Source organism: Ciona intestinalis, chromosome 14 (assembly GCF_000224145.3).
Source record: "Ciona intestinalis chromosome 14, KH, whole genome shotgun sequence".
Taxonomy (NCBI): Eukaryota; Metazoa; Chordata; class Ascidiacea; order Phlebobranchia; family Cionidae; genus Ciona; species Ciona intestinalis.
In genome coordinates, this window is record NC_020179.2 from 3142555 (window position 1) to 3167231 (window position 24677).

Sequence of the window (24677 nt, forward strand, 5' to 3'; positions counted from 1 at the left end):
TTATAACAAATTAAATCTAACAACATAATTATCCACAAAATGCATAGGTGCTAATTCCTAAGCGAAAAAAAACGATTACTGTGTTGCAGGTTACTTGTATACAACTTCTTCAGTATAATCTATATAGTCTATAATTTTTTATCCAGCCTATAGCGGTAACATAAAAACAGAAAATAAAATAAATAAAAATTTACATTTATGGTAACTCGTAATCTGGCACGAGGTTTATGAAACAAAACACCCGTGTCATAACCAAAGTTAGTATAGACGTTGGACACGACTGTCATTTGCCGGCCACGCCAAGATAGAGCAGTTTACATTCATTTACTCATAGCAAGTTTTTGTGTATGACATACCTTTAAAAACTCTGGTCGCCCATCTTGACTGCATTTCAGCCAACGGGTTGACAGTTGCAAGAGCTTGTACGTGTCCAATCATACAAAGTGTGTTATGTTTCACTGATAGCGGCCACATCATTTGGTAAACGTCCGTTGATGTCTTATTTCGAAACTATTTGAATATTTCGTATATTATTTATACCAGAATCAAGTACAAAACAGGTAATCGACAAAAATTGAAACCAACAAATTTGATTTTGTAAGATATGTTTTCGCCCAAAATGGCGCCATCAGTCTATTTTTAAATAGAAAGTTTTTAGTTTCGTTTTAACACGATAACTTACAGGTATACGCAGTGTGTGGTTACGTATACAGTTTAAACTGTGTAGTAAGTATCTGCTTTTTTAGTATATGTAAATATTATGCATGTTGCATTTTTTTATGAGAGTTATAATAATTTGCTAATTCTTGTTCAAATCCTAGTTTCTCGCTGTTTAAAACAACCCATATGCAGAACAGCTTACGTTGATTAGAGAGTCTTTCAAAAACGGGAAACTGAAAACATATCCCGTTGCGAACACCACAGCGTCTGCCTTCACTTCGGAGCCGTCAACGAAAACCACGGAATCTTCTTTAAACCGCTGAACGTTTGGTTTCATGGTGACTGATCCGTTTAAAATACGATCCGGTAGAGCTGAGGTTATCAGAGGATGCTGCAAAAAACAACAAGTAGCAATGAACTTATTTGCAACGGTATGTGTATTGCTTCGTTTAGTTATAAATATTCTTTGCACAATTTTTTATTTTGTTTGATTTAGCGCAAATATTCTAAGAATACGATAGCACATAGCGTGATATTGTTAAACAAACATAAGAAGTTAAATTAATGTATGTAAGAAAATGTAACTGCTTTAACCCACGTGCCTAGACAGTCGTTATAACACGGTTGTATACACCTCGTGTCAGCTTACGAGTAACCATGTATGTTACTTTGTGAGTTCTTATTTTTTATGTATGGCCGACAATCTAGACAACTCATTAGTGACCACTGGGTTGAAGCAATTGCCATTAAGTGTCTCGCCTAAGGACACATACGTCCACAATGCTTTCCCACGTATGTTACTTAGGTTATATGTAATTTGTGTACTTGGTTTAAAGGGCCATTTTTTGGTTTGATTCCCCAGTTTGCATGATCAAGTACACCGTTGAGTGAAGCCTCTAGTTCAGCTCTTGTGTAAGATTCCGGTAGAATAGACATTCTTAAAAGGTTGTATCTGAAACCAAATTTGCACATTATTGAGTGTATAATGATAAATGCATTTAAATTACTAGCAAAAATGAAAATAGCGTATAGGTTAAAACGAAGGATGAAAGCTTATAAACTTTTTGCTTCGCAATGTTTGTTTACACTGTGTAAACTAACTGATAAGCTAAAGAATGTATATAGTACAGTGGGGAAAATGAGACATCTTTTTATTCTATTTCTCGTTCCATTTGGTAGTAAACAAAGAACAAAGAATTGTAAAAACGTATCCTCGCGACTTCCGTATAGACCGTTGTTAATTGTTAGAAACACGATCAGGATATTGGATTTTATGTGCTTTATGTTTGGATTTAGGTTCCCCCTCCCAACATACAATAAGTATAAGCCTTTGGGGAATTATGTAGTTATCATTTACCTTGTCATGAACTTGTAATCTAGAGGGTAACCCTTCCCACCGACGCGACCGAAAATCCACGACCCTTTCCTTGTGCTAAGACACACCTATAGAGAAGTTCAAATAAAGTCATCAATTCTTGAACAAAAACCTGCATTTTGCATGCAAAGCGGGTAGTAGATTAAATAAATTCACATGTCTTAAAAAGTGCATTTTTCACGAGTTATTTCAAGTTCACAAAACATATAGTAGGGTGGGGGGAAGATGGGACAACTTCAGCATATAATATCCAAATATCCTGATCGTTTTTTTTAACAATTAACAACGGTCTATAGGAGTCGTGAGGATACAGTTCTATAATTCTTTGAATGTTCTTTGTTCGCTACCAAATGTGACGAGAAAATAGATTGAAAATGTGCCCCATCTTCCTCACCCTATGTAAGGCGTTATTTCAAATTAAAAAAAACATAATTTAACTTGCAAACCAGCTTTTGCGTTTTAACCAAACAGGTAAAGTTTTTATTTAGTGAGCAGCAATATTTGTGCTAAGCTAATAAAAAAATATTTTTGAGTGTCAGCAAAAAGTAATATTTTCCATAAGTGTTCAGTCGTGTGGTTACTTTCGTCCAACCTTTATCACAGCACGTATAGACGTTTGTACTTCAGACACCCTGTGTCTACTTTTTTTTATTCAAATATTTGCACATTAAATATGTGTATATCGCTTTAACAATAGCCGTAACCACGAATGTTTAATATACACGTAAGGGAATCTTGGGTCAAAATTTTTGCCAAAGAGAATAATTTTTTTATTGGTCATATAAACACCGTAAAAGGCTTATTATACCCGCATGCATATTTATACGAGGTATATTCTGTTTCATTTTAATGTTAAGTCATTATATTGAAAACTTTATTTTGTTCATCGTTGATATAAAAGAATTGCTGACTTTCTATTAGCTTTGCCGCCTGGACCGCAGTCTATAAATCCACATTTCTCTTTGACAAAGGCAGACATTGAATAAATAAATGTAACTTGCTTTATCCTCGCCTGGTGGAAAAGCGAAAGTCGTTATAACAAAATTGTTCCGTTTCATACACCTCGTGCCAGCTTACAAGTTACCAAGTATGTTACTTTGTGAATATTTTTTTTCATTTTTGTTTTGGGTATGGCTAATAATTTGGACAACCCATTAGAGACCACTGGGTTGCAGCAATTGCCGTTAAGTGTCTTCCCCAAGGACACATACGCCCACAATGCTAGCATCGAGAGCCGGAACCCAGCATTATCTCTGGGTTTGAGGCAGGCGCGCTAACCACTTTTCCACATCGCTGGCAGTTATAAAACTGACTTACAAAATTACCGCAGTTTTCAACTTACACGGTTTTATCTTTTAACAATTCCTTGACTTACCTTTGGACAGTGCCAACTCAGTTCGACAGCAATATCTGCCCCAGAGTTGCCCATTCCAACGACCACAACATTCTTATCTTCAAATCCTTTGAAATCGCGATAGTCTGTGCTATGCGTAATTGGACCCTTGAATTTTTCGTAACCTGGCGAACATATAAAATAAAGATAAACTTAAATGTCCGCAGTTTATAATCTGTAATATTAAAACTGGAGTCTATTTATATGAGTGACTGACGACGCCATTTAGGCGAAACATATAGTAAGGTGGGGGAAGATCGGACTGCGTTCTATTTCGTGTCCTATTTGGTAGTAAACAAAGAACGTTCAAAGAATTATAAAACCGTATCATCACGACTCCCATAGACCGTTGTTAAATGTTTAAAACACGATCAGGATATTTGGATATTTTTTTTGTTAAAGATGTCCCGTCTTACCCCAATCTACTATGTCTCTTTATATAATTTTTTTTGGTTTGGTTTTGTCTGTTATACGTATTTCGTAGCAGCAGAATCCATAGTCCGTATGCCCGAACTTTGTTTAACACGAACAATTGTTTTCGCTATAATTTTGTTTTACGTGATTTCTTTCCATGCATAGTAAATTTGTAATAGTACTGTGTAGTAAAATAGATACCGGTATATTTATATAGAACATATAACATCCCAGAGAATAGTCGCGAGCACGACTATGAAAGGGCATTTTTAAAGGTGAAAAACGCGATTAGGATATATAGGAAATGAACTGCAGTCGTGTACAGTTGGCTACCCATGATTTCGTGCTTATTTAGCTACTTAGGTAAATATATCGCTATGACCTAATGTGTTTTTATAAGATTAATTCAAGTGAACTCAGGGCGCTGAGTTCAAAATAATTGTCCGGTAGCCATAAGCATGAAATCAACAATTAACACGAAATCGTGAATAGCCTTTAGCGCGAAATCGTTAGAAACTTAGCAATATACACTATAATGTTGCTAAATGTGTTTCATTTTACCCTACAGTATTACAATTATTTCCGTGTGTGAACGTTTAAAAACTACCTGCGAATTCCGAGACCGGGAAATTCGGTACAGCGTGGTGTCCCACTGCTACCATTACACCGTTAAAAATCTCAGTTCTCTCTTTTTCCGTCTTAGAATTCTTGACCTTCAGCTCCCTGTATAGGAGTGTACAGTGGTTTATTTACAAGTTTATATTGCCCAAAGGCCTTTGCTCACCAATTGCCCGTCTTAGAATAATCGTCGGCAAAATCACAGCTTAAGACTTCGGTGTGGAATTGAATATGTTTCAAAATCCCAAACCTGAAATATAATATAATATTATTATAAGTACTTTTGCTTTGTTGAAATGTTTGATGTGTATTAAAATCTTAATACACGAATCTTTACACCTTTTTTAAAAAAGTGGTGAAAAAAATAGATACACCGTTAGCACATAATTGCATATCGTATGGTTACTAATTGTGATTTTAGCAAATAAAAACGCCATTTTAGGTCCGTATGAAACGGTTACCTAATTTTGTAAATATTCTTGTTTGCTACCAAATGGGACGGTAACATAGAATAAAAATTCAATTGAAAAAGGCGTAAATACCCCTAAAAATAAAGAGTTTATTTGCGCCGCATACGGTCTATAAAATTCGCTTATTTTTGGACAAGCGAAAAAATGCCCACAGCGCTTTATAAGGTGCATGGCAGACACGATTCTTTAAAAATATTAACGCTTCAAGTAACTTGGAAAGTTAACCAGGGTCAAGTTAATGCAAAAAAAAACACGAGGCTTGCCTTTTCTCACGCGAGGCTACCTGTTAACTCTCATTTTTTTCGGCATGTAAAAAGTACTGCGGGGAGAAGACGGGTAACGTTAGCACATAAAAGTCTATGTTTCTTATACGTGTTTTTATAAATAACAACGCTCTTTTAAAGGCTTGGTGATACGGTTATATAATTCTGTAAATATTCTTTGTTAACAACCAATTGGCAAAATAATATTTAATGACAACATGGGTCATCTTACACCACAACCTACTGTATACATACAGTAAGGTGGGGGAAGACAGAACAGTATTAGCACATGATATCCAAATATCCTGATCGGGTTTAAACAACTAACAACGGTCTATGGGAGTCGTGAAGATACGGTTTTATAACTCTTTGAATGTTCTTTGTTTACTACAAAATGGGACAAGAAAATTAAAATAAAAGGTGTCTCATCTTTCCCCACACTCTCATCTTCCCCCCAAGCTTGTCTCATCTTTCCCCAAGCCTTGCTTACCTTTCTGCATACATGCGGTAATACTTGAGCACATATGAGTTATGCATGTAGTTGGCGTATTCTTTGGGCAGCGGAAAGTCAGAATAACTCATCATTTCTTTGCTTGTATTTACATGCGTGGAACGGTACACCGTAGCTCCATTCTTTTTGCTCTCTTCGAACCTCCAAAGACCTAAATTGGAAATACATTCTCCGTTTTCGAATATAGACTAAATAAGTATGTAAATATACTAGGGTGGGAAAGATGAGACATCCTTTTATGCTATTTTTTCGTCCAATTTGGTATAGTAAACAAAGAACATTCAAAGAATTTTTAAACCGTATCCTCACGACTCTATACACCGTTGTTAATTGTTTAAAACACGATTAAGATATTTGGATATAATGTGCTAAAGGTATCCTGTCTTTCCCCATCCTACTATATATAACGTTATAATTTTATACAGTAGAGCGTCGGTTTAAAGTCCCACGACACTTTATTATTTTAAGTTTAATAATATCTTTTTAAATTTTATATTTAGTTTAAAATATGTTCAAAGAATTGTAATTGTTTTGCTGTTGATTTCCTTGCTGCGTTTTTTTAAACAACATGCTTTTGCTATCGTTATCGAAAAGATAAATGTAAATTATGTTATAGAAAGGTGGGGGGGAGATAGGACACCTTTTTATGCTATTGTTTTAAAACCGTATTTTCACGACTTCCATAGCGCGTTGCTAATTGTATAAAACCCAATCAGGATATTTGGATAAAACGTGCTAAATGCGTCCCATATTACCCCACTATAAAATATATACATATGTTAAACTAAATGAAGTTAGATAACCGTCTTACCTCCGATGTCGTGATTCTTTTCAAAACATATCGGCTCTAATCCATCTTCAAGGCAAACCTTGATAGCAGCCAACCCGCTCGCACCGCAACCAATGATAGCTATTCTTTTTCCCGAAGCCATATTGAACTAGTACTGGACCTTGTGTACGCAAGGTGTTATATAAGGCCTATAAGAACTAAAGAACTAAAGAAAAAAAGCAAAGTTCGCTACGCGCGATTACTCGTGTTTGGTAGACATGAAATATCGCTTATCCATTGCTTCACTGCACACTTGAATGTTATGAAATCTGCTGATGCGTCCGCATTTATTTGCGTTTAAGATAAACGCATACGCTAACAAGTTTCCTGACTATGCAAGATCCACTTACATGTGCCGAATGACTAATTATTTTCAAATATGAGTTATATATAGCACATTGAACATATATATAATGTATCGTGAAATAATTGGCTTCTGGTTAAAAACAAATACAACTATTACAACCCCACTAGTGCCTACATATGGAGTCGAAGTCATTTACCAAAACCAGCAACCTTATTTGTTCAGCGGGGCTATACACTATAACTTAATCATTTTCAAACAATGTTTTATTTAACTTTACACACAGATGAATTGATTTTTTACAAACCGCTAGATGGTGGTAGCGCACCGCACAACCCCTTAACGTCACACTGCAGCTGATTAAAATCGACTTTCCAATTTTTTATTCTGCTGCTGTTATTACGATAGGCTTGCCGTAATTTTTGAGTAAACCGCATTTCGTAAATCTTAAAATTTGAATTTTTAAAACAAAGCGAGATCTAAATACATTCAGCATAGTTATAAATGATAAGATGGTCTCACTTGTGTCGGTATAGCGTTAGTAGGCGTATAAATACGTTTTGTTTGACCATTACAAAACTTGTAATCCATAAACATAAGAGGTATGGCTATTCTAACCTTTCTATTCCATGCAAGTTAGATGTATTTTTGCCTAATGCCAAAAGTAAAGCTATACTACACTAAACAATTTTTAGTGTACTATAGTGAAGCTTGTTTCTATTATATAGTAAGTAGAGCTGAGCTGCCTAGCGAAAAAAAAATTGCATTGCACAGATATACAATTCAATCTTCTTTATTATTTGTAATGGTATTTTTAATGATCTTAAAATTTTAGTGAATAGAAAATGCTAATGTATAGGATGGTCCAAGTTTATATGTTGTTGGCCTAAAAGGTTTATTTTTTTATACTGGCATAGACAATTATACCCAAAGCCGAAGTGCGTACAGTATGGTGGAGAAAAATGAGACACCTATATTTATTCTATTTTCACGTCCTATTTGGTAGTAAGCAAAGAACATTTAAATAATTGTAAATCTATATCCTCACGAGTCACGACTCCCATAGACCGTTGTTAATTGTTTAAAACACGATCAGAATATTTGGATATTTAGTGCCAAAGGTGTCCACTCTTCCCCCACCCTACTATACATTAAAACAAGCACCACCAAAAGCAGATGAGCGGACTTTTAGCTTATGTACATAATTTATGCAGACTTTTAACATCCAGTCACATTAATACGAGTTCTTTAGTTCATATAAATCGTTTAAACTGGAAAACAGACATTACCATAATCTGAAACAGTCAATAGGATGATATAACAGACTTCGTGATTGATGTTAATATAAAACACTTCATTCTAGCCTACTCTTGATGGAGTGCGCGTATAAAGCTGGTAACTAGCTTTGAACCCAAGATTTTGAATGCTGCTATCGGTTTGTAATACCATGGTAACAGCGCTTCGTCCGTTAATGCAGAAGGTATAGTAATGGGTTCCAGTTATTGAGATCAGCCTTCGAAATAATGCACTTGGCCCGTTGTAAACCTGCATAAAGAATGAATGAATGTAACTTACTTTATCCTCGCCTGGTCGGAAAACGACAGTCGTTAAACACGGGTGTTCTGTTTCATACACCGCGTTCCAGCTTATGAGTTACCAAGTATGTTACTTTGTGGGTGATTATCTTTAGTATCTTTTAAAAACTACACAGTACAAATGAATGAAGGAGCCTATTATACCTGTGGCGGAGACTTTTCAGTATAGCACGGGTGCTCTGTTTCATTCACCTCGTGCCCGCTTACGAATTACCACGTACAATAACATCGTTACCTTCAAAGAATCAGCATAATGGCCTTCAAGATTTATAGACAAGAGACACACTCGAATATTTTTCGAAGGATTTGTACTAAACACCCATGTGCAATTAGAGTTACTGGGATAAAGTCCGACCCCCCAATTCTGACTGGTGATATAACGGGGCGTGTTTGTGGGCGTCAACCTTCCCCCGCAAGATGACGTAACTTGATTTCCTTTAGAAAAAAAAAAGTTTTATGCAAATGGCAAAATGACTGAATTTTCGTTTAAAATTAATTGATGAAAAAATCTATGTGTTAGAGGCAGGCGCGCTAACCACTCCCATATAGGTAGAAACATAAGTAGAAACGCCATCAAGTGTAAAGACTTCTATATATATATAGTAGGATGGGGAAAAATTTGACACTTTTAGCACATAATATCCCGATCTTGTTTTAAACAATTAACAACGGTCTATGAAAGTCGTGAGGGTACGGTTTCATAATTCTTTGAATGTTCTTTGTTTGTTATCAAACGGGGCGAGAAAAATAATGAAAATGTGTCCCATGCTCCCTAATTACCACATTACATATATATATATATATATATATACGTTAGTTTAGTTAAGGTATGTTTAAATACCTCCTTCCACTTCATAGTAAGCCCTGAACCCTCTGCCTCTTATAATATGGTTGCTTGTAAATTGAAAACTGATGGTGTTACCAGTAGATACATATTGGTAAACTTGGGTATGCCGAATTCCGGTGATTATGGCAAGTTTTGGCGAAGTCAGCGTGTTTCCGTTCCTCACCTTTTAAATGGGATTTTATTTAGTCGTAATTACTACTCCTATATATTAATAGGGCGGGGAAAGACGGGACACCTTTGGAACAAAATATCCAAATATCATGACCGTGTTTTGAATAAATAACAATGGACTATGGGAGTCGTAAGGATATGGTTTTATAATTCTTTGAATTTTCTTTGTTTGCTACCAAATAGAACGTAAAAATAAAATAAAAATGTATCCCATCTTTCTTCACCCTATACTGTATAGTAGGATGGGGAAAGATAGGACACCTTTAGCACACAATATCCAAATATCCTGATCGTGTTTTAAACTACTAACAGTGGTTTGTAAAAGCTGTGAGAATACGGCTTTATAATTATTTAAATTTTCTTAGTTTACCACCATATGTGACGGGAAATTAGAATGAAAAAGTGTCCCATTCTCGAGTGGCCGGAAAACGTTGTTATAGCAAGGGTGTTCTGTTTCATACACCTCGTGCCAACTTAGGAGTTACCATGTATGTTACTTTGTGGGTGATTATTATTATTATGCCAAATGCAGCACTTACTACGATGAAATCCCTGTTGGTTTCGATGTGAACGTAACCGAACCACAGCTTGACTTGTCTTCCGGTTGGTGCCGTGAAAACATACAAGCAATTGAGGTCCGAGGCATAACCACGGGGGAAATTTGGAGACGTCACATTCTCATGGCCGATTAAAGGCGCGGTATATGTGCCCCCGCATTCTGAAAAGAACGGTTGATGAATGAATGAATGAATGAATGAATGAATGAATGAACGAATGCGTTGCGGGGAAATGATAGTCGTCCACGCGTGGCGGGGAAAGAATAGTCGCTATAACACGGGTGCTATGTTTCATACCCCTCGTGCCAGCTTACCGAGTTACCAAGTATATTACTTTGTGGGTGATTATTTTTTTGTTAGTATTATGAGACAAAGTTAATATTTTATTCCCCTTTCTTTACATTTGTTGGTAAACAAAGAATATTTACGCAAATATATAACCGTATCTAGTTATAAAAGATCGTTTTTAACTGTTCAAAATACGATTAGGAAATGTGTAATTTTTGTGCTAACAGCGTCCCATCTTACCCCACACTACACACATATATGATTGCGTTAGATAAACCACAGCGTCGTTTCGAAATATTGAAACTCAAATACATGAACAGTTACTTACCGGTTGGGGGTGGGGCTGTTGTAGGTCTCCCTGGTCGTTTCGTTACTGTAAAATTTAGCAAGATATTTAATTACTTTGTTGTAAGACCTGCGTGTCGATATCTATACTTGTGCTTCTACACAAAAACTGAATGGCTGTATCGGACGTGCTTAAATAATTCGTTATAGCGAGCGTTTACTAAAAGATTTTTTCCATTCGCGCCGTTGTATAAATTATCGCGAGTGCCTCTATAGCCTAAAAAGTGGTTACTAGTGCGAGGCTCGAAGGTGCTGCCATTTTGGGCGTATATGTGTTCCTAGGCAAGACAATTAACGGCAATTGCTCCAACCTGAAACTAATAGGTTGTCTAAATTGACAGCCAAATATACGTTAAAATAAAATAAATAAATTCCAAATGAGAAACTTCAAACCAGTTATATTTTAACGGCTGTCATTCAATTTTTTTACTTTCCCTTTTTTATATTAATTATTCAACTTTCGTTGTCGTACATGAATAGGTAAATTTACGTTATAGTAGGGTGGGGGAAGACGGGACACCTTTAGCACATATTATCCAAATACCCTGATCGTGTTTTAACCGATTAACAACGGTCTATGGGAGTCGTGAGGATGCTGTTTTATAACTCGCTGAATGTTCGTTGTTTACTACAAAATGGGACGAAAAAATTGAAAGGAAAAGTATCTCATCTTCCCCACCCTAATATACGTTATACTCCCAAATAAATAAAATATAAAACTGTGCATATATACATGCTGAATAGCTCATTAAAAATCCTCCAAAGTTCACAGTTGAATCGCTTCGGAAACGTACAAGAGCTTTGGAAGTTTTGGTGGTCATTCGTATTGAACGTGTGCTGTTACCACTAACTATAAGAAGCAAAGTGGATCCTTGTGTGGTACCGTCATATACCTGTATATTTAACATGTTGATATGCAAAGTACGGTGGAGAAAGATGGGACACCTTTTCGTTCTTCTCGAACCATTTGGTATTAAACAAAGAACATTAACAGAATTATAAAACCGTATTCTCACGACTTCCATAGACCGTTGTTAATTGTTTTAAAACATAATCAGGATATTTATATATTATGTGCTAAAGGTGTCCCATTTCCCCCCAAAGTACTCTATTTATATTACTGTGGCGTAAGTCGGGACACCCATAGATGGTAATATTCAAATATCATGTTTTAAACAATTAACAACATTCTATGGGAGTCGTGAGAAAACGGTTTTATAATTCTTTAAATATTCTTTGTTTCCTACCAAATGAGAAAATAGAATGAAAGGTGTCCTATCTCGCGCCACTTTTAGTTATGTGAATACCACATAGGACCTATTGAAGTATTTTTGCATGGCCCACACTTACCACTAAAGAATCACAGCATCCTTCGATTTGGTATCTGTATACAACGAGACGTATAACTTGTGTAGGTGGCACAGTTAATATCCACGTGCAAAGCAAGTTATTTGCGTAGTTTAGTGGCCAGCTAGGCGAGTCGAGAAATCTAGTAAAACGAGCCGGTGTAAGGGAACGATCGCAACTCCTGCTGCTGGGTGGAACTGTGTAACATAGGAACGGGTGTTAGTAACAAATTGTTGTATAGTAGGGAGGGGGAAGATGGGACACATTTAGCACATAATATCCAAATATCCTGATCGTGTTTTTAACATTTAACGATGGTCTATGGGAGTCGTGAGGAAACGATTTTATAATTCTTTGAGTGTTCTTTGTTTACTACCGAAGGGACGAGAAAATAAAATGGGAAGGTGTCCCGTCCTCCCCCACCCTACATAGTATTAAAGTGTAAAATGGGTACCGTTACCCCATAGTATATTTCACTTTCTAATCGTGTTTTACAATTAACAACGCTCTTCTAGAGCCAGGAGGATATGGGTAAATAATTCTGTGGATATTCCTTGTTTACTACAAAAAAGCCCCATGAAATAGAATGAAAACATGAATTATATTCCCCATAACTAATATAATACTTAATCCTTCATAAAAAATGCATTCTTACCTAGTTTATGCTGAAATCGAAATCCTTTTGCTGTCACTGAATGGTCACTGACGAAAGTTATGTAAAGAGAACCGAAGTTAGAAGAGATAAGGAAAGTAGACAAGACATTCCCCCGCAAAGTGTGTAATATATGACCGCTAGAAGTACTGCCGTCTCGAATCTAAAATCATGTTTATTTTAGTTCAAAATTATTTCTATATTTACTAGGTTGCTGATGTATATTGAATACCGCCGTTAGCATACAATATCATAGACTTAATTTTTTTTTTTTTTTAACAATTACCAACGCGCTTTTAGAGTCGTGCGGATACTGCTATATAGTTATGTAAATATTAGTTGTATATACCACTAAATGCGACGGTAAAGGGGAATAGTTATAAAAACATGGACTATTTTACCCCAACCTACTATATTACAACACCTTCATTGTCTGCATTCATTAATTACATTCACCCGTTCATTAATCCATTTATTCATTTATTCGAATAGTAATTCATTCATTCATTATATTCATTCTTTTATTCATTTATTCGTTCGTTCATTCATGCATTCATTCATTCATTCATTCATTCATTCATTTATTTATTCATTCATTCATTCATTCATTTATTCATTCATTCATTCATTCATTCATTTATTTATTCCTTCATTCATTCATTCATTTTTTCATTTATTCATTCATTCTTACCTCAACTACATCACAGCAACTCTCTGTAGCAACTGCGGAGAATTGAACCTGTACTTGGCGCCCGGGGACGCTGCTTTTTACAATCCATGCACATTCCAAATTATTGGGATAATTGTTTGGCCAATTCGGGGTAGTAATAGCAGGAGAGTAGTTTTCTCCAGCCGTGAAAGTTGCGGTGCATTGAGCATTTGCACTACCTGAAAAAAAAACAATTATATTTGCCTAACAAAATTAATCTAATGAGTGAATACGAAAATTTTCTCGGACAAGATTTTATTTTAAATTCATTGAAGCTAAGAACGCTTCGTTTAAAAACTAAAGTTAGGAAAAATTGCTTTATGTTAATATTTTTATTTCTTACCAGCAAAAGCGATAACAAAAAGCAAAATAGTTCCTATTCGCAACATGCTGTTCGTTTATGTGAATTCAGATTTGTTTGGTGCTATATATATACAGCATTACAATCGCTTAAGGCCATGTCACGTTTCTGTCGGAGATGGCGCATTAAACTTGGAAAGAAGTTACAACTGTTCTCACTTATAAACAAACCATAGTATACCTAGTTAGGCTACATAGGTTCCCTTTAACAAAAGTATTTACGATATTTTTTCAAAGTTTAAACGTGTATGACATTATTATTTAAAGCTAAAGTATATGACAAATATTTTTACAAACACTACAATTTTAAGTTTTACAAATAAATTAGAAGTTTGCTATATAGATTAAGCAAAGACTAAAATGTTTTTTAAAAAGAGATAGTATTGCGTTTTTCATATAATAATTTAATAAAATCTGTATATGCTATAGTGCATTAAAAGGCAGAAAATATGCAGCGTGTGCAGTTCTGGATAAGTTTGCTGTTAAAGTTTCAGTAATTTTCCATTTCCGGTTAATCGTCCAGTGTTTTTCCACTATAGCCACTAAAATTTACAGTGATTTTCCACTAATAAAATATAGTTGTCAACACGTATTAATTCACCAGGTTAAGCTTGCAGCGTACGCCACTTACTGCAGAAAATGCCGCAAGCAGTTTCGGTCTCAGATTAAGCAGCATGTTTTGCTACGTAGTACTTTTCCGCTAACATGTATTTGTTTTTAAAGATGCGCTTTAAAACATAGATGCATGCTGAAAGATCTTAAACACAAAATTTAGGCATTATAGAAGGCAATAAACTTTGTATACATATATTTTTAGGTTTGCTTTTTATATAAGACTCTTACCGAATTTGTTTCTGGCATGTGTGAAAATTAAATTTCACTAAATGTTCGAATTTGTTAAAACGCAAAAAATGTATCCTCTTTAAAAAACACAAGATTTAATCAAATTTAATGCGAAGCATAACTGACATATAATGCGCTGCAAGCGATTTGCGGTAAGAAAGCACAAGATCCGTATAGCCATCAGAGGCTTGACATTTAACGAATGCTGTCATCATATTAGAGTATACGTTGAGGTTTTGTGCACAAAAACAAGTTTCTCGCCACAATCCAAGCTTGATAAACATTTGGCCAGAAGAACTTTCCAAATTAATTAATTAAAGGCTTTGGACTTTTCCTTTATCCATAGGCACTCTCTATACTTGGTTTATGACGTTGTTATGCAAATTAAAGCAACTCTATAAAAGGCATGTAACCATTATTAGTTCAATTACATGGAAGAAATTGAAGATGATGGGTTACAGGAATGATATCTGTATCGATTTTAATATTGATATAAAGTACTTCGGGGTAAGATGAGACACCTCTAATACATAATATCCAATTGTCCTGATCGTGTTTTAAACAAATAACAACGCGGTCTATGAAAGTCGTGAGGATACAGTTTTATAATTCCTTGAATGTTCTTTGTTTACTACCAAATGGGACAGGAAAATAGAATAATAAAAAGTGTGTCCTATCTTTCCCAACCCTACTATATAGTAGGATAGGCCAACGGGATAGGCCTACGTTTAAGTTTTATAGTTGAGTGGACAAACTTATACTGACGAAGCTGTGTGGCACAGTACGTGTGTCTCTATATTCGTATATAGAAAACGTATTGCTAGCAGGTTATACGTGGCTGTATTTCTCCGTTGCTATAAACTTATTAGTCCTGGACCGCTGTTTAGTATGGGTCAGAGTTCCAGCTCAGTTTACCATTTGCAAGGCAGAGAAAAAATTAACTTACAGGATGTCTAAACTTTATGATTAGGAAAACAGTAGCACTAACAATGTTGTTTACCAAAAATACGTGGCTTTATAATACAGAAGACACACCTACAAAAAGATACACACACACCCACAAAGAGATTAAAACCAATCTTTTTGCCTGGTTAAAAGCAATCTTTTTCCCTGGTTTTAATCTCTTTGCCTACACTGAGTTTTGCAATAACACAGGGTACATTTTGCTGTGATGTCTATATCATACATCTATAATTCGTAAGGGGGAACCCCCTATTATTATTACCAAAATTCTAAACTTGGTGTTTCATTTCTGGTTTATTTTTTAGTGATAAATAACTGCTGGAATCGTATAGAGAACGGTTCAAAACATTGTTTTTATCAAGAAATAGCAGCTGTGCTGTTTTTGTTCGATTACGCTTTTTCGAATGGCTTTTACACAGGTTGGTTTACACTTTACAGTACGCAAGACGCCAAGACGGTTACCAAAATTTACCAATAGATAGGGATGCACATTACAGAATAATTAGGTATTCTAGGATATCCTAGAATACTTTATTTCGAATCTAGAATTCCGAATCTAGAATTTCGAATCTTTTTATATTTATAGGAAAAGGAAATTTTACCAACAAAAGTCAGTTTATTGACCCTTTCATAGCAGCCTTGTTGGAACATGAGCTGTAAAATGATCAAAAATTGTACTATTGGGTAGTTTTTGCGTCATGAAACGTATAGCAGGCTATGAAAAGACGTTACGAAACGTTTACTCTCGAAAGTCCCACAAACACAAAAATATTTTTTTTCAAAATTAATAAGTTTCAAAAATTGTTACTATAGTATATGAGATGACGTGTAATGACGTCATTAAACAGAATACCGAATCCCGTAATTAGATTCGAATACAAAAGGATTCGAATCTCATGGATTCGAAATTCTGTAATGTGCATCCCTACCAATAGATTAAACGAAAAGTTTTTAACGTACGTGCAGAAAATTAAATCATAATTTTGTCATTCAGTGGCGACGTTTTACGTTCTTTAACAAGCAAGCAGTGCCCACTAACGTGGCTGGACGATCATGGGACACTGTACGAGATGCAGAGATGGCGTGTTCTACTTGTGGCAGAGGAGTTCTGATTTTCGGAGATATCCTTTTTTGTTTTTTTTATTTTAAAAAGTACCATCTGTGTCAATCTTAAAGTTTTAGTATACTTTAAAAGATCGTATGGCATACTATACTTTTAAAAAAGTCATACTACTTTTTAAAACACCAGTCTGCAGAATATGGAAGTTCCTGACAAGATCTTTGTAGTAAGATCTTTTTCCGTGTGCGCGTGCTGTCATTAAAAATCGACTACAAAGCATTTACATTTTCAAGACACATTAGGAAATCCTAGATGTTTTAATACACATTTTATTGTTAAATTAGTTGGCGTCCGGAAAACAAATCAGGAGGTGCATAACTAAAGATTGTAACCAAAAACTGTGCACCTGCCATACTTTGCAGACTGGTTAAACCATAGATATTGCCTATTTTACTTTATAACTGATCTAATTCCTTAACTCCTACATTACATAGCAATGGTTTTGTTCACATGGTGAACCATAATTTCCAAGTTTCCACTTTCAAAGCATTTGCCATCACTGTTCTACACCTCTTCCAATTAAAACAACACAATATGCTCGCAGCAGTTGGGGTAAGAAATGTACAATAAATAACAAACACAGTGTATTTTGCCACCGGTATTCACCCACAGCATGGTATGCTTAGGAGCTTAGAATGTGGGCACTCTTTTTAAATATAAATATGTTTTTAAGTGTAAGCGTTTTTTAACAACTGTTGTTTTTTCGCTATATCCGTTCTTTTCGTTTAAATTTTTTTTAAATCTTCGCTACCGTATTCGAAAAGACCTATAAAGATATTGTTATTAATATTATCATATTAAATAATTGGGATTGTTTTTTATGCCTTATTTGCCCAAATAGGGGGGGGGTCCTAACCCATTCAGTCTTAACCATGCCCCTGTTATGAGCTGTCATGAGAGATCTCCATTACCATTCAAGCCATTGTTGCCTACCTCCCAGGAAGCACAGGCTCCTTAAACTGGGGGACCCATGCAGTAGCACCCCGGGTGTTCGGGTAATGGGCCGATCCTGGCCTAAATCCTAGGACCCATGGAGTGCCTTGCTGCGGGACCTCACCCACATAGAATAGAAAAAAATGCCCATGTTAGGCGCCGCATGTACGATTGCTAAAATATGCCATAACTCTAATAGTTTAAAAATTGTTACTCGCCATTAAAGTAAAATGGAATTAAATTTTTGTTTAGATTGATGAGGATGGTGTGAATCCAGTGATAAAAGTTTGGAATATGGATAAGAAGGATAAGTTTGGAAACCCATTTTGTTGCAGAATTCAACGTACTATACCAGCCAGTAATACACCAAGCATGGTATGTTAAAGAAACTTATAAAATACCAGAAAACATATAGGCTACAGAAAGTGACCAAAATTCTGAAAATCTTTCAAAATTCTGAAAAATACACAGAAAACATATAGGCCTGCAGAAAATAACCAAAATTCGGAAAATCTCTCTTTAGCTTTTGATGTGAAATGCTACCCCATAAATTCAATACTTGATTTAATAAAATATTTTAATAAAAAGGTAGTTTCATTTAATATTCTTAATACACAATATCTATAAACAGGTGACTTCATTTTGTGTTCATGAAAACCAAAGTTTCATGGCTGTTGGATTCGCTATTGGATCTATTGCTTTATATAAAGGAGATATTGCTAAGGATAGGTTGGTGTTTTGTTTCATATATAGTAGAGTGGGGGAAGTTGGGCCACCTTTTGATTCTATTTTTTCGTCCCATTTGGTAGTAAACAATAAACATTCGAAGAATTATAAAACCATATCCTCACGACTTCCATAGACCGTTGTTAATTGTTTAAAACATGATCAGAATATTTTGGTATATATTTTGAAAATGTGTCCCATCTTCCCCCACACTACTATTATTATATATATATATATATATATATATATATGGTTGTACTAATATATATGTAGACAAAGGTGTGACTAATAGATTGCCCAAATTGTCAGCCATACATAAAACAAAAAAACATCACCTACACCGTGGTAACCCATTGGCCATGAAATAGAACACCTGTTTTATAAGGACTATCGTTTACCAGCAACGCAAGGATAAAGCAAGTTACATTCATTCGTTATGTAGGTTATTTCAATTACAGAACCCTGAACCGGACTGTCCATTTAATGAATGAAAACGAAGGACAAATAACAGGTCTTAGTTTTCAAGGCACTGGGAAAGCATGTCATCTGTTTGCAACAACAGAAAACTTAGTTGTTTCGTTTAACTTGCAAGAAAAGCTGCCAAAGAAGGTACATTTGTCATATGTGATAACTTTAAGATATGGTATTATGGTTTATTAATTGATTATATCCTTTTAAATTTTTAATACATTTCCCAGTGGTTCCTTATGGATTGCCTAAATTATCAGTGTGATATAATTTAGGCATATAGTACTGTGGGGGAAGATGGGACACCTTTAGCACTTAATATCCAAATATCCTGATCGTGTTTTAAACAATTAACAACGGTCTATGGTAGTTATGGGGATACAGTTTTATAATTCTTTGAATTTTCTTTCTTTACTACCAAAAGAGACGAACGAAAAGGTGTCCCATCTTCCCCCACCCTACTATATATACATTTTATAAAAATAAAAACATGAAATAAAATAATCACCAACAAAGTTACATATATAGCTTTTTTATTTAATAAAAATAAAAATACATGTGTGATAACTCGCAAGTGGGCACGAAGTGTATGAAACAGAGCACCCATGTTATGACAACTGTCAAAATCCCGCCATGTGAGGATGATTAAGTTATATTCATTCATTCATCCATTTTAGAACGTGCTTGACCGTAGAGGATGCTCTTTATTCTGCAGCACTATGTCCGACATGGTAATGGACAATCACTTTATAGTCACAGCTTCTGATGCAGTGTATGCTTATCAAGCTGATTCAAGAGGCCCATGCTTTGCTTTTGATGGTCAGTTTATCGTTAAATTTATAATCATTATCTAAGACTGGGATTTATTTACCGGCGCAGTGGAACAGTTGGTTAGCGCATGTGCCTTTAACCCAGAGGTTATGGGTTCAAGGCTTGTCCTGCTACCATTGTGGGCGTAAGTGTCCTTTGGCAAGACACTTATTGACAATTGCTCCAACCCAGTGGTCACTAATGGCTTGTATAGTTTGTACGCCATGCAGAAAAAAAGACCCACAAATTTACATATATGGTAACTCATAAGCAGGCACTAGGTGTATGAAACAGAACACCCGTGTTATAACAACTGTCATTCTCCGGCCATGTGAGAATAAGTCCAGTTACATTCCTTCATATTTATTTAGATTCTCTAATACTATGTTTACAATTATGAAATAATGTTTGCAGGTGAAAAATTAATGGCAAAGTGGTTTAATGGATACCTTGTTCTTGTTTATAAAGATAAGGCCAAGAACTCCATTCCTTCTTCCAGGTAAACTGTTACTAAGGCTCAATATTGCTTTGTTCAATTTTGAGTACACACTGTATAACATACAAACTAAAGTATTAAGTAAGAGTCAGAAGTTTGCAAAAAATAAGTGTCTGACTGCGATGCGGTGTTGCAGCACCGCTTGCACGAAGATCTAAATGGGCTTTCTGGGTTTTGGGGTAATGGGCCAAGTCTGGCCTAAATCCCAGGTCCTTGACAAGGACCTCACCCACACAGAATAAAAAAATGAGTCAAAGTTTGGATTTAAAACTACAAATATTAAAATCTGCAGTAATTTTAAAATTGAAGGTATAGGTAAACACCAATTACAAATTTTACAAGTACAATATTTCTTATGACCAATGATTCCCACAGTTCTATGAAAATACCGGACAAGAATATTGTTACAATATATGATGCAAGTCAAAAACTTATTGGTAAGATAGCTATCTAATATTCTGTATCTGTATTATAAGGCTTTAAGGTTACTAGTAAATAAATTGCATGAATTAAGTTATATATAACTTTTGTAAGCTAAAGCATTGCAGTAAAAAAATGCAATTTTGCAGAAAAAAAATTGTACTAAAGAATTTGCGGTAAATAAAAGTATTTTGTTTTTAGCATATTCTTCGCCACTACCTGGTGTACAAGAGGTGTTATATGAATGGGGATCATTATTTGCACTTGTTGCTGATAATAACTTGATTTGTCTGCAAGAAATCGACATACAGCAGAAACTAGAGGTAGTTATGATATCTGTTTTGTGTATCATAGTGGTTACCATGCCTGCCTTTAACCCAGAGGTAATGGGTTCAAAACTTGTCGTTGCTATTATTATCGGTGTATGTGTCCTTGGGCAAGACATTTAACAGCAATTGCTCCAAATCACTGGTCATTAATGGGTCGTCCAAATTATCAGCCATCTGTATATCCAAAAAAATAATCACCCACAAAGTAACATACATGGTAACTCGTAAGCTGGCACGAGGTGTATGAAATAGAACACCGGTGTTTAATGACTGTCGTTTCCCGGCCACGCCAGGATAAAGTAAGTTACATTCAATTCATTTATATCTCAGATGCTGTTTAAGAAAAACCTCTATTCCCTGGCTGTTAACTTGGCTAAGAGCCAGGATTTAGGAAAAGATGGTTTGGTTGATATCTTTACACAGTACGGTGATCATTTGTACAGCAAGGGTGACTTTGATGGTGCTATAGCTCAATATATTAAAACCATTGGCCACCTGGAACCATCATATATTATTAGGAAGGTAAGAAATAAATACTTTGGATACTAAATAACTATTTTAGAAAAATAAGTGCAAAACATGATTGAATCTCAAAATGTACAGTCCAGAGTGTTTTAACTTAATGATAAAAGTGATACAGTTCCGTTCTTCTATTCAAACTTTAAATAAATTTTCGGTCAAGAATCTACACTGCATGTATTCCACTTTGTGAATACATAGAAATTAATTTTATTTGTTTTACTCTGTTATTTCTGCTACCAGGCATAATGTAAATAATATTTTAACGGCTCATCTGAAAAAACGTAGTATATTTCTTACATTTCGTCTGCCATTAGACTTACTGAGTCTTGCCGATAAGTCGTTGATAGATTCCCCCTATTGTACGGGTCGTGTCTTTACGCACACATTTGTTTCTATTAGAAATTTTCTCACGATTAGATGTAAATATATTTTAACTGTAAGCGTGTTTTAACAACTGTTGTTTTGTCGCTATATATCCCGTCTTTTCCTTTAAATATTTCTAAACCTTGGCTATCGTAATCGAAGAGACAAAAAAACTTGTTATTATTTAATTAAATATTAATATCACATTTTCCTTAGTTTCTGGATGCTCAACAAATTCGTAATCTTACATCATACCTGCAAGCAATGCATGAGTTGGGACGAGCCAATGAAGACCACACCACACTGCTGTTGAACTGTTTCACCAAGCTAAAGGATGTAGAAAATCTCAACAAGTTTATCATGGTATAACATGAATGAATAAATGTATTTGTCTTACTTTATCTTCGCAAAGCCAGAAAATGACAGTTGTTAAACACAGGTGTTTCGTTTCATACACCTCGTGCCAGCTTACGAGTTACCAAGTATGTAACTTTGTGGGTGGTTAGTTTTTGTTATTTTTATGTGTGGCTGATAATTTGGACAACCCATTAATGACCACTAGGTTGAAGCAATTGCTGTTGAGTGTCTTGCCCAAGGACACATACACTCACAATAGGAAAAACATCTCCTAAAAAATAATCCACAAAGCTATACAAGGTAACTCATAAGCGGGCATGAGATGTATAAAACATAACACCCGTGTTATAACAATTGTCATTGCCCTAAAAAAGACTTTTTCACCATACAGACTCCAGAGACAGAACTTCACTTTGATGTTGAAACTGCAATCCGTGTTTGTAGACAAGCTGGTTATTATAAACATGCTTTACAACTGGCTGAGAAACATCATAAACACAAGTGGTAATTAGTTGTTACAATTTTGGTTAAAATTAATTTTAAAATTTTGTTCTGCTTTTTTGGTACAAATTGGCTTTTTACGAATTTTTATAAAATGTCAAATGTAGGTTTTCTGCCAAAACTAGCAATTGATATGAGAAATATTTCGTACTTAATATACAGATTTTAAATTAATGAAGTAATTGTATTCACTGCTTTACTAGGTATTTGAAAATCCAATTGGAAGATACTCACCAATATAGACGTGCATTGTCATATATACGGCAACTGCCTTTCAAAGAGGTATATCTGTTTGAATGTTACTTATTTTTTCTTGTGTAGGGGCAAAGACAGGCACTAACCGCTGGTTCTATAGCCCTGTTTAAAGGTTTTCCTAATATTTGGAAAAGTTTTTACATCTGGTGCCTGGTGAGGTCCTTGTGATAGCACTCTGGGTGTTGGGGTATAATAATAATAATAACTTTACTCGTTTCTGCGATTATGGTAGCAAAGATTTAGAAATACTTTAAACGAAAAACAGAATATAGCAACAAAAAAAACTCAGTCCTAAATAATTCCTATGGCATGTCTCACTGTAGAGCCTTACCTGCATAGAATAGAATGGTGCTTCACATATTTTAAATATATTACAGGCGGAGAACAGTTTAAAAAGATATGGGAAAACTCTGGTGAACAACACCCCTGAAGAAACAACTGAGCTGCTGAAATCTTTATGTACAGGTAATTTTGATGTGAATGAATGTAACTTGCTTTATTCTCGGATAGCTGGAAAATGACAGTCATCATAACACAGGTGTTTTGTTTCATACACCTTGTGCCAGCTAAAGGGTTAGCATGTATGTTACTTTGTGGGTGATTATTTTTTTATATTTTTATATGTATAGCTGATAATTTGGACAACCTATTAGTGACCACTGGGTTGGAGCAACTACCGTTAACTGTCATGCCCAAGAACACATACACCCACAATGGTGGCTACTAGCTCAACAAGCCTTGAACTCATTACCTCTGGGTTACAGGCGCTGACCACTTTGCTACAACGCCAGATATTTTAACGATAATATAATCCAAAAATTTATTTTTTTAAATTTAGCAAAATGGTTAAACATGTTTTTATATTTTCTGTTTATTCCTAACAGACTATCAGCCTTCTAACCACCCAGATCTTGGTCATCAAAGTGGAAATGTTTCAAAATCAAATGGAGTCGAATTCATTCATATATTCGTGAACAGTCCTAATATGCTTGTTAAATTCCTTGAGCATTTAATAAAGGTATTTCATATGCAGATAATTTATATTCAATCTTATTTCATTTAATGCTAATTCGTCATATGTATTTTCTTTTCGTTAGTGCGCCTGCCTTTAACCCAGAGGTAATGGGTTCAAGGCTTGTTGCTGATAACTTGGGGCGAGTGTGTTCTTGGGCAAGACACCTAACATCAATTGTTCTAACCCATTGGTCACTAATGGGTTGTTCAAATTATCAACTATACATAAAAAAATATATTATTAAATAATTATTCACAAAGTAACATACATGGTAAATTGTAAGCTGGCATGAGGTGTGACCCGTGGTATAACGATTGCCTTTTTTGTTCACGCGAGGATAACGCAAGTTAGATTCAAGACTTATATTAAGAAATTTATTTTGTACTTGCTTTATCAGGTACAGGACAAAGCACCAGAAACAGTTTACAATACTTTGTTAGAACTCTACCTTCAAAAGATGAATGATCCAGCTGAAACTAAGGTACATATAATAACCCAGTATGTTTCTATGATTGTATCAGGAAATCATAAAGATTTTTTCCTACAACTTTCTCTAGTACTAGCTACCATGGTGGCCTGTGCTTTTAAAAGTTTTTTTTCACAAAGGTTTGTATAGATTTATTTTTACAACTTATACTAATACTAGTAACTGTATTGTTTTTAAAGTTCTGCTAGTTATAATCATAAACAAAACCTTATCTTCGCCGAGGATAAAGTAAGTTACATACATACATACATACATTACATTTTAATAGTTTTTTATAGTTTTTTAGATAGTTTTTTATATATAGCAGGGTGCGCAAGATGGGACACCTTTTCGTTCTATTTTCACACACATTTAGTAGTAA

General features: G+C 35.0%; 3 protein-coding genes across 4 annotated transcripts in view; 1 reads left to right on the forward strand and 2 right to left on the reverse strand.

Annotated features, from left to right (window-relative positions):
- Positions 1-6706, reverse strand: part of LOC100177820 (dimethylaniline monooxygenase [N-oxide-forming] 5-like) — a 10849-nt gene extending 4143 nt beyond the window's left edge. The window contains exons 1-9 of one of the 2 annotated variants that reach the window (XM_018814884.2): positions 6516-6705; positions 5684-5855; positions 4627-4710; positions 4450-4565; positions 3411-3553; positions 2018-2103; positions 1486-1612; positions 863-1051; positions 357-510 (exon numbers count right to left, since the gene is read on the reverse strand). In XM_018814884.2, the coding sequence (XP_018670429.1) occupies positions 357-510; positions 863-1051; positions 1486-1612; positions 2018-2103; positions 3411-3553; positions 4450-4565; positions 4627-4710; positions 5684-5855; positions 6516-6636 (1192 nt within the window). In that variant the 5' untranslated portion in view covers positions 6637-6705. Of the gene's footprint in view, positions 1-356; positions 511-862; positions 1052-1485; positions 1613-2017; positions 2104-3410; positions 3554-4449; positions 4566-4626; positions 4711-5683; positions 5856-6515 lie in introns of both variants that reach the window. The other variant, XM_026837749.1, reaches the window with a different exon arrangement.
- Positions 6707-7614: 908 nt separating this feature from the next.
- On the reverse strand, positions 7615-13775 carry LOC100180175 (deleted in malignant brain tumors 1 protein). The gene is made up of 10 exons (XM_002131005.4): positions 13692-13775; positions 13331-13527; positions 12643-12802; positions 11991-12184; positions 11374-11533; positions 10624-10668; positions 9990-10168; positions 9274-9442; positions 8668-8867; positions 7615-8382 (listed from the first exon to the last, which is right to left on the reverse strand). Exons 1-10 carry the CDS (start codon positions 13735-13737, stop codon positions 8197-8199), a joined length of 1536 nt encoding a protein of 511 aa, XP_002131041.1. The 5' UTR covers positions 13738-13775; the 3' UTR covers positions 7615-8196.
- A 1996-nt stretch (positions 13776-15771) lies between these two features.
- LOC100182517 (vacuolar protein sorting-associated protein 11 homolog) overlaps positions 15772-24677 on the forward strand; it is a 14113-nt gene continuing 5207 nt past the window's right edge. The window contains exons 1-17 of the mRNA XM_009862538.3: positions 15772-15933; positions 16509-16635; positions 17065-17186; positions 17820-17942; positions 18199-18296; positions 18752-18902; positions 19439-19580; positions 19986-20070; positions 20443-20504; positions 20689-20810; positions 21147-21338; positions 21918-22064; positions 22450-22562; positions 22763-22841; positions 23192-23279; positions 23699-23832; positions 24227-24310. Coding sequence (XP_009860840.1) covers positions 15919-15933; positions 16509-16635; positions 17065-17186; positions 17820-17942; positions 18199-18296; positions 18752-18902; positions 19439-19580; positions 19986-20070; positions 20443-20504; positions 20689-20810; positions 21147-21338; positions 21918-22064; positions 22450-22562; positions 22763-22841; positions 23192-23279; positions 23699-23832; positions 24227-24310 — 1884 coding nt within the window. The 5' untranslated portion in view covers positions 15772-15918. The remainder of the gene's footprint in view (positions 15934-16508; positions 16636-17064; positions 17187-17819; positions 17943-18198; positions 18297-18751; positions 18903-19438; positions 19581-19985; positions 20071-20442; positions 20505-20688; positions 20811-21146; positions 21339-21917; positions 22065-22449; positions 22563-22762; positions 22842-23191; positions 23280-23698; positions 23833-24226; positions 24311-24677) is intronic.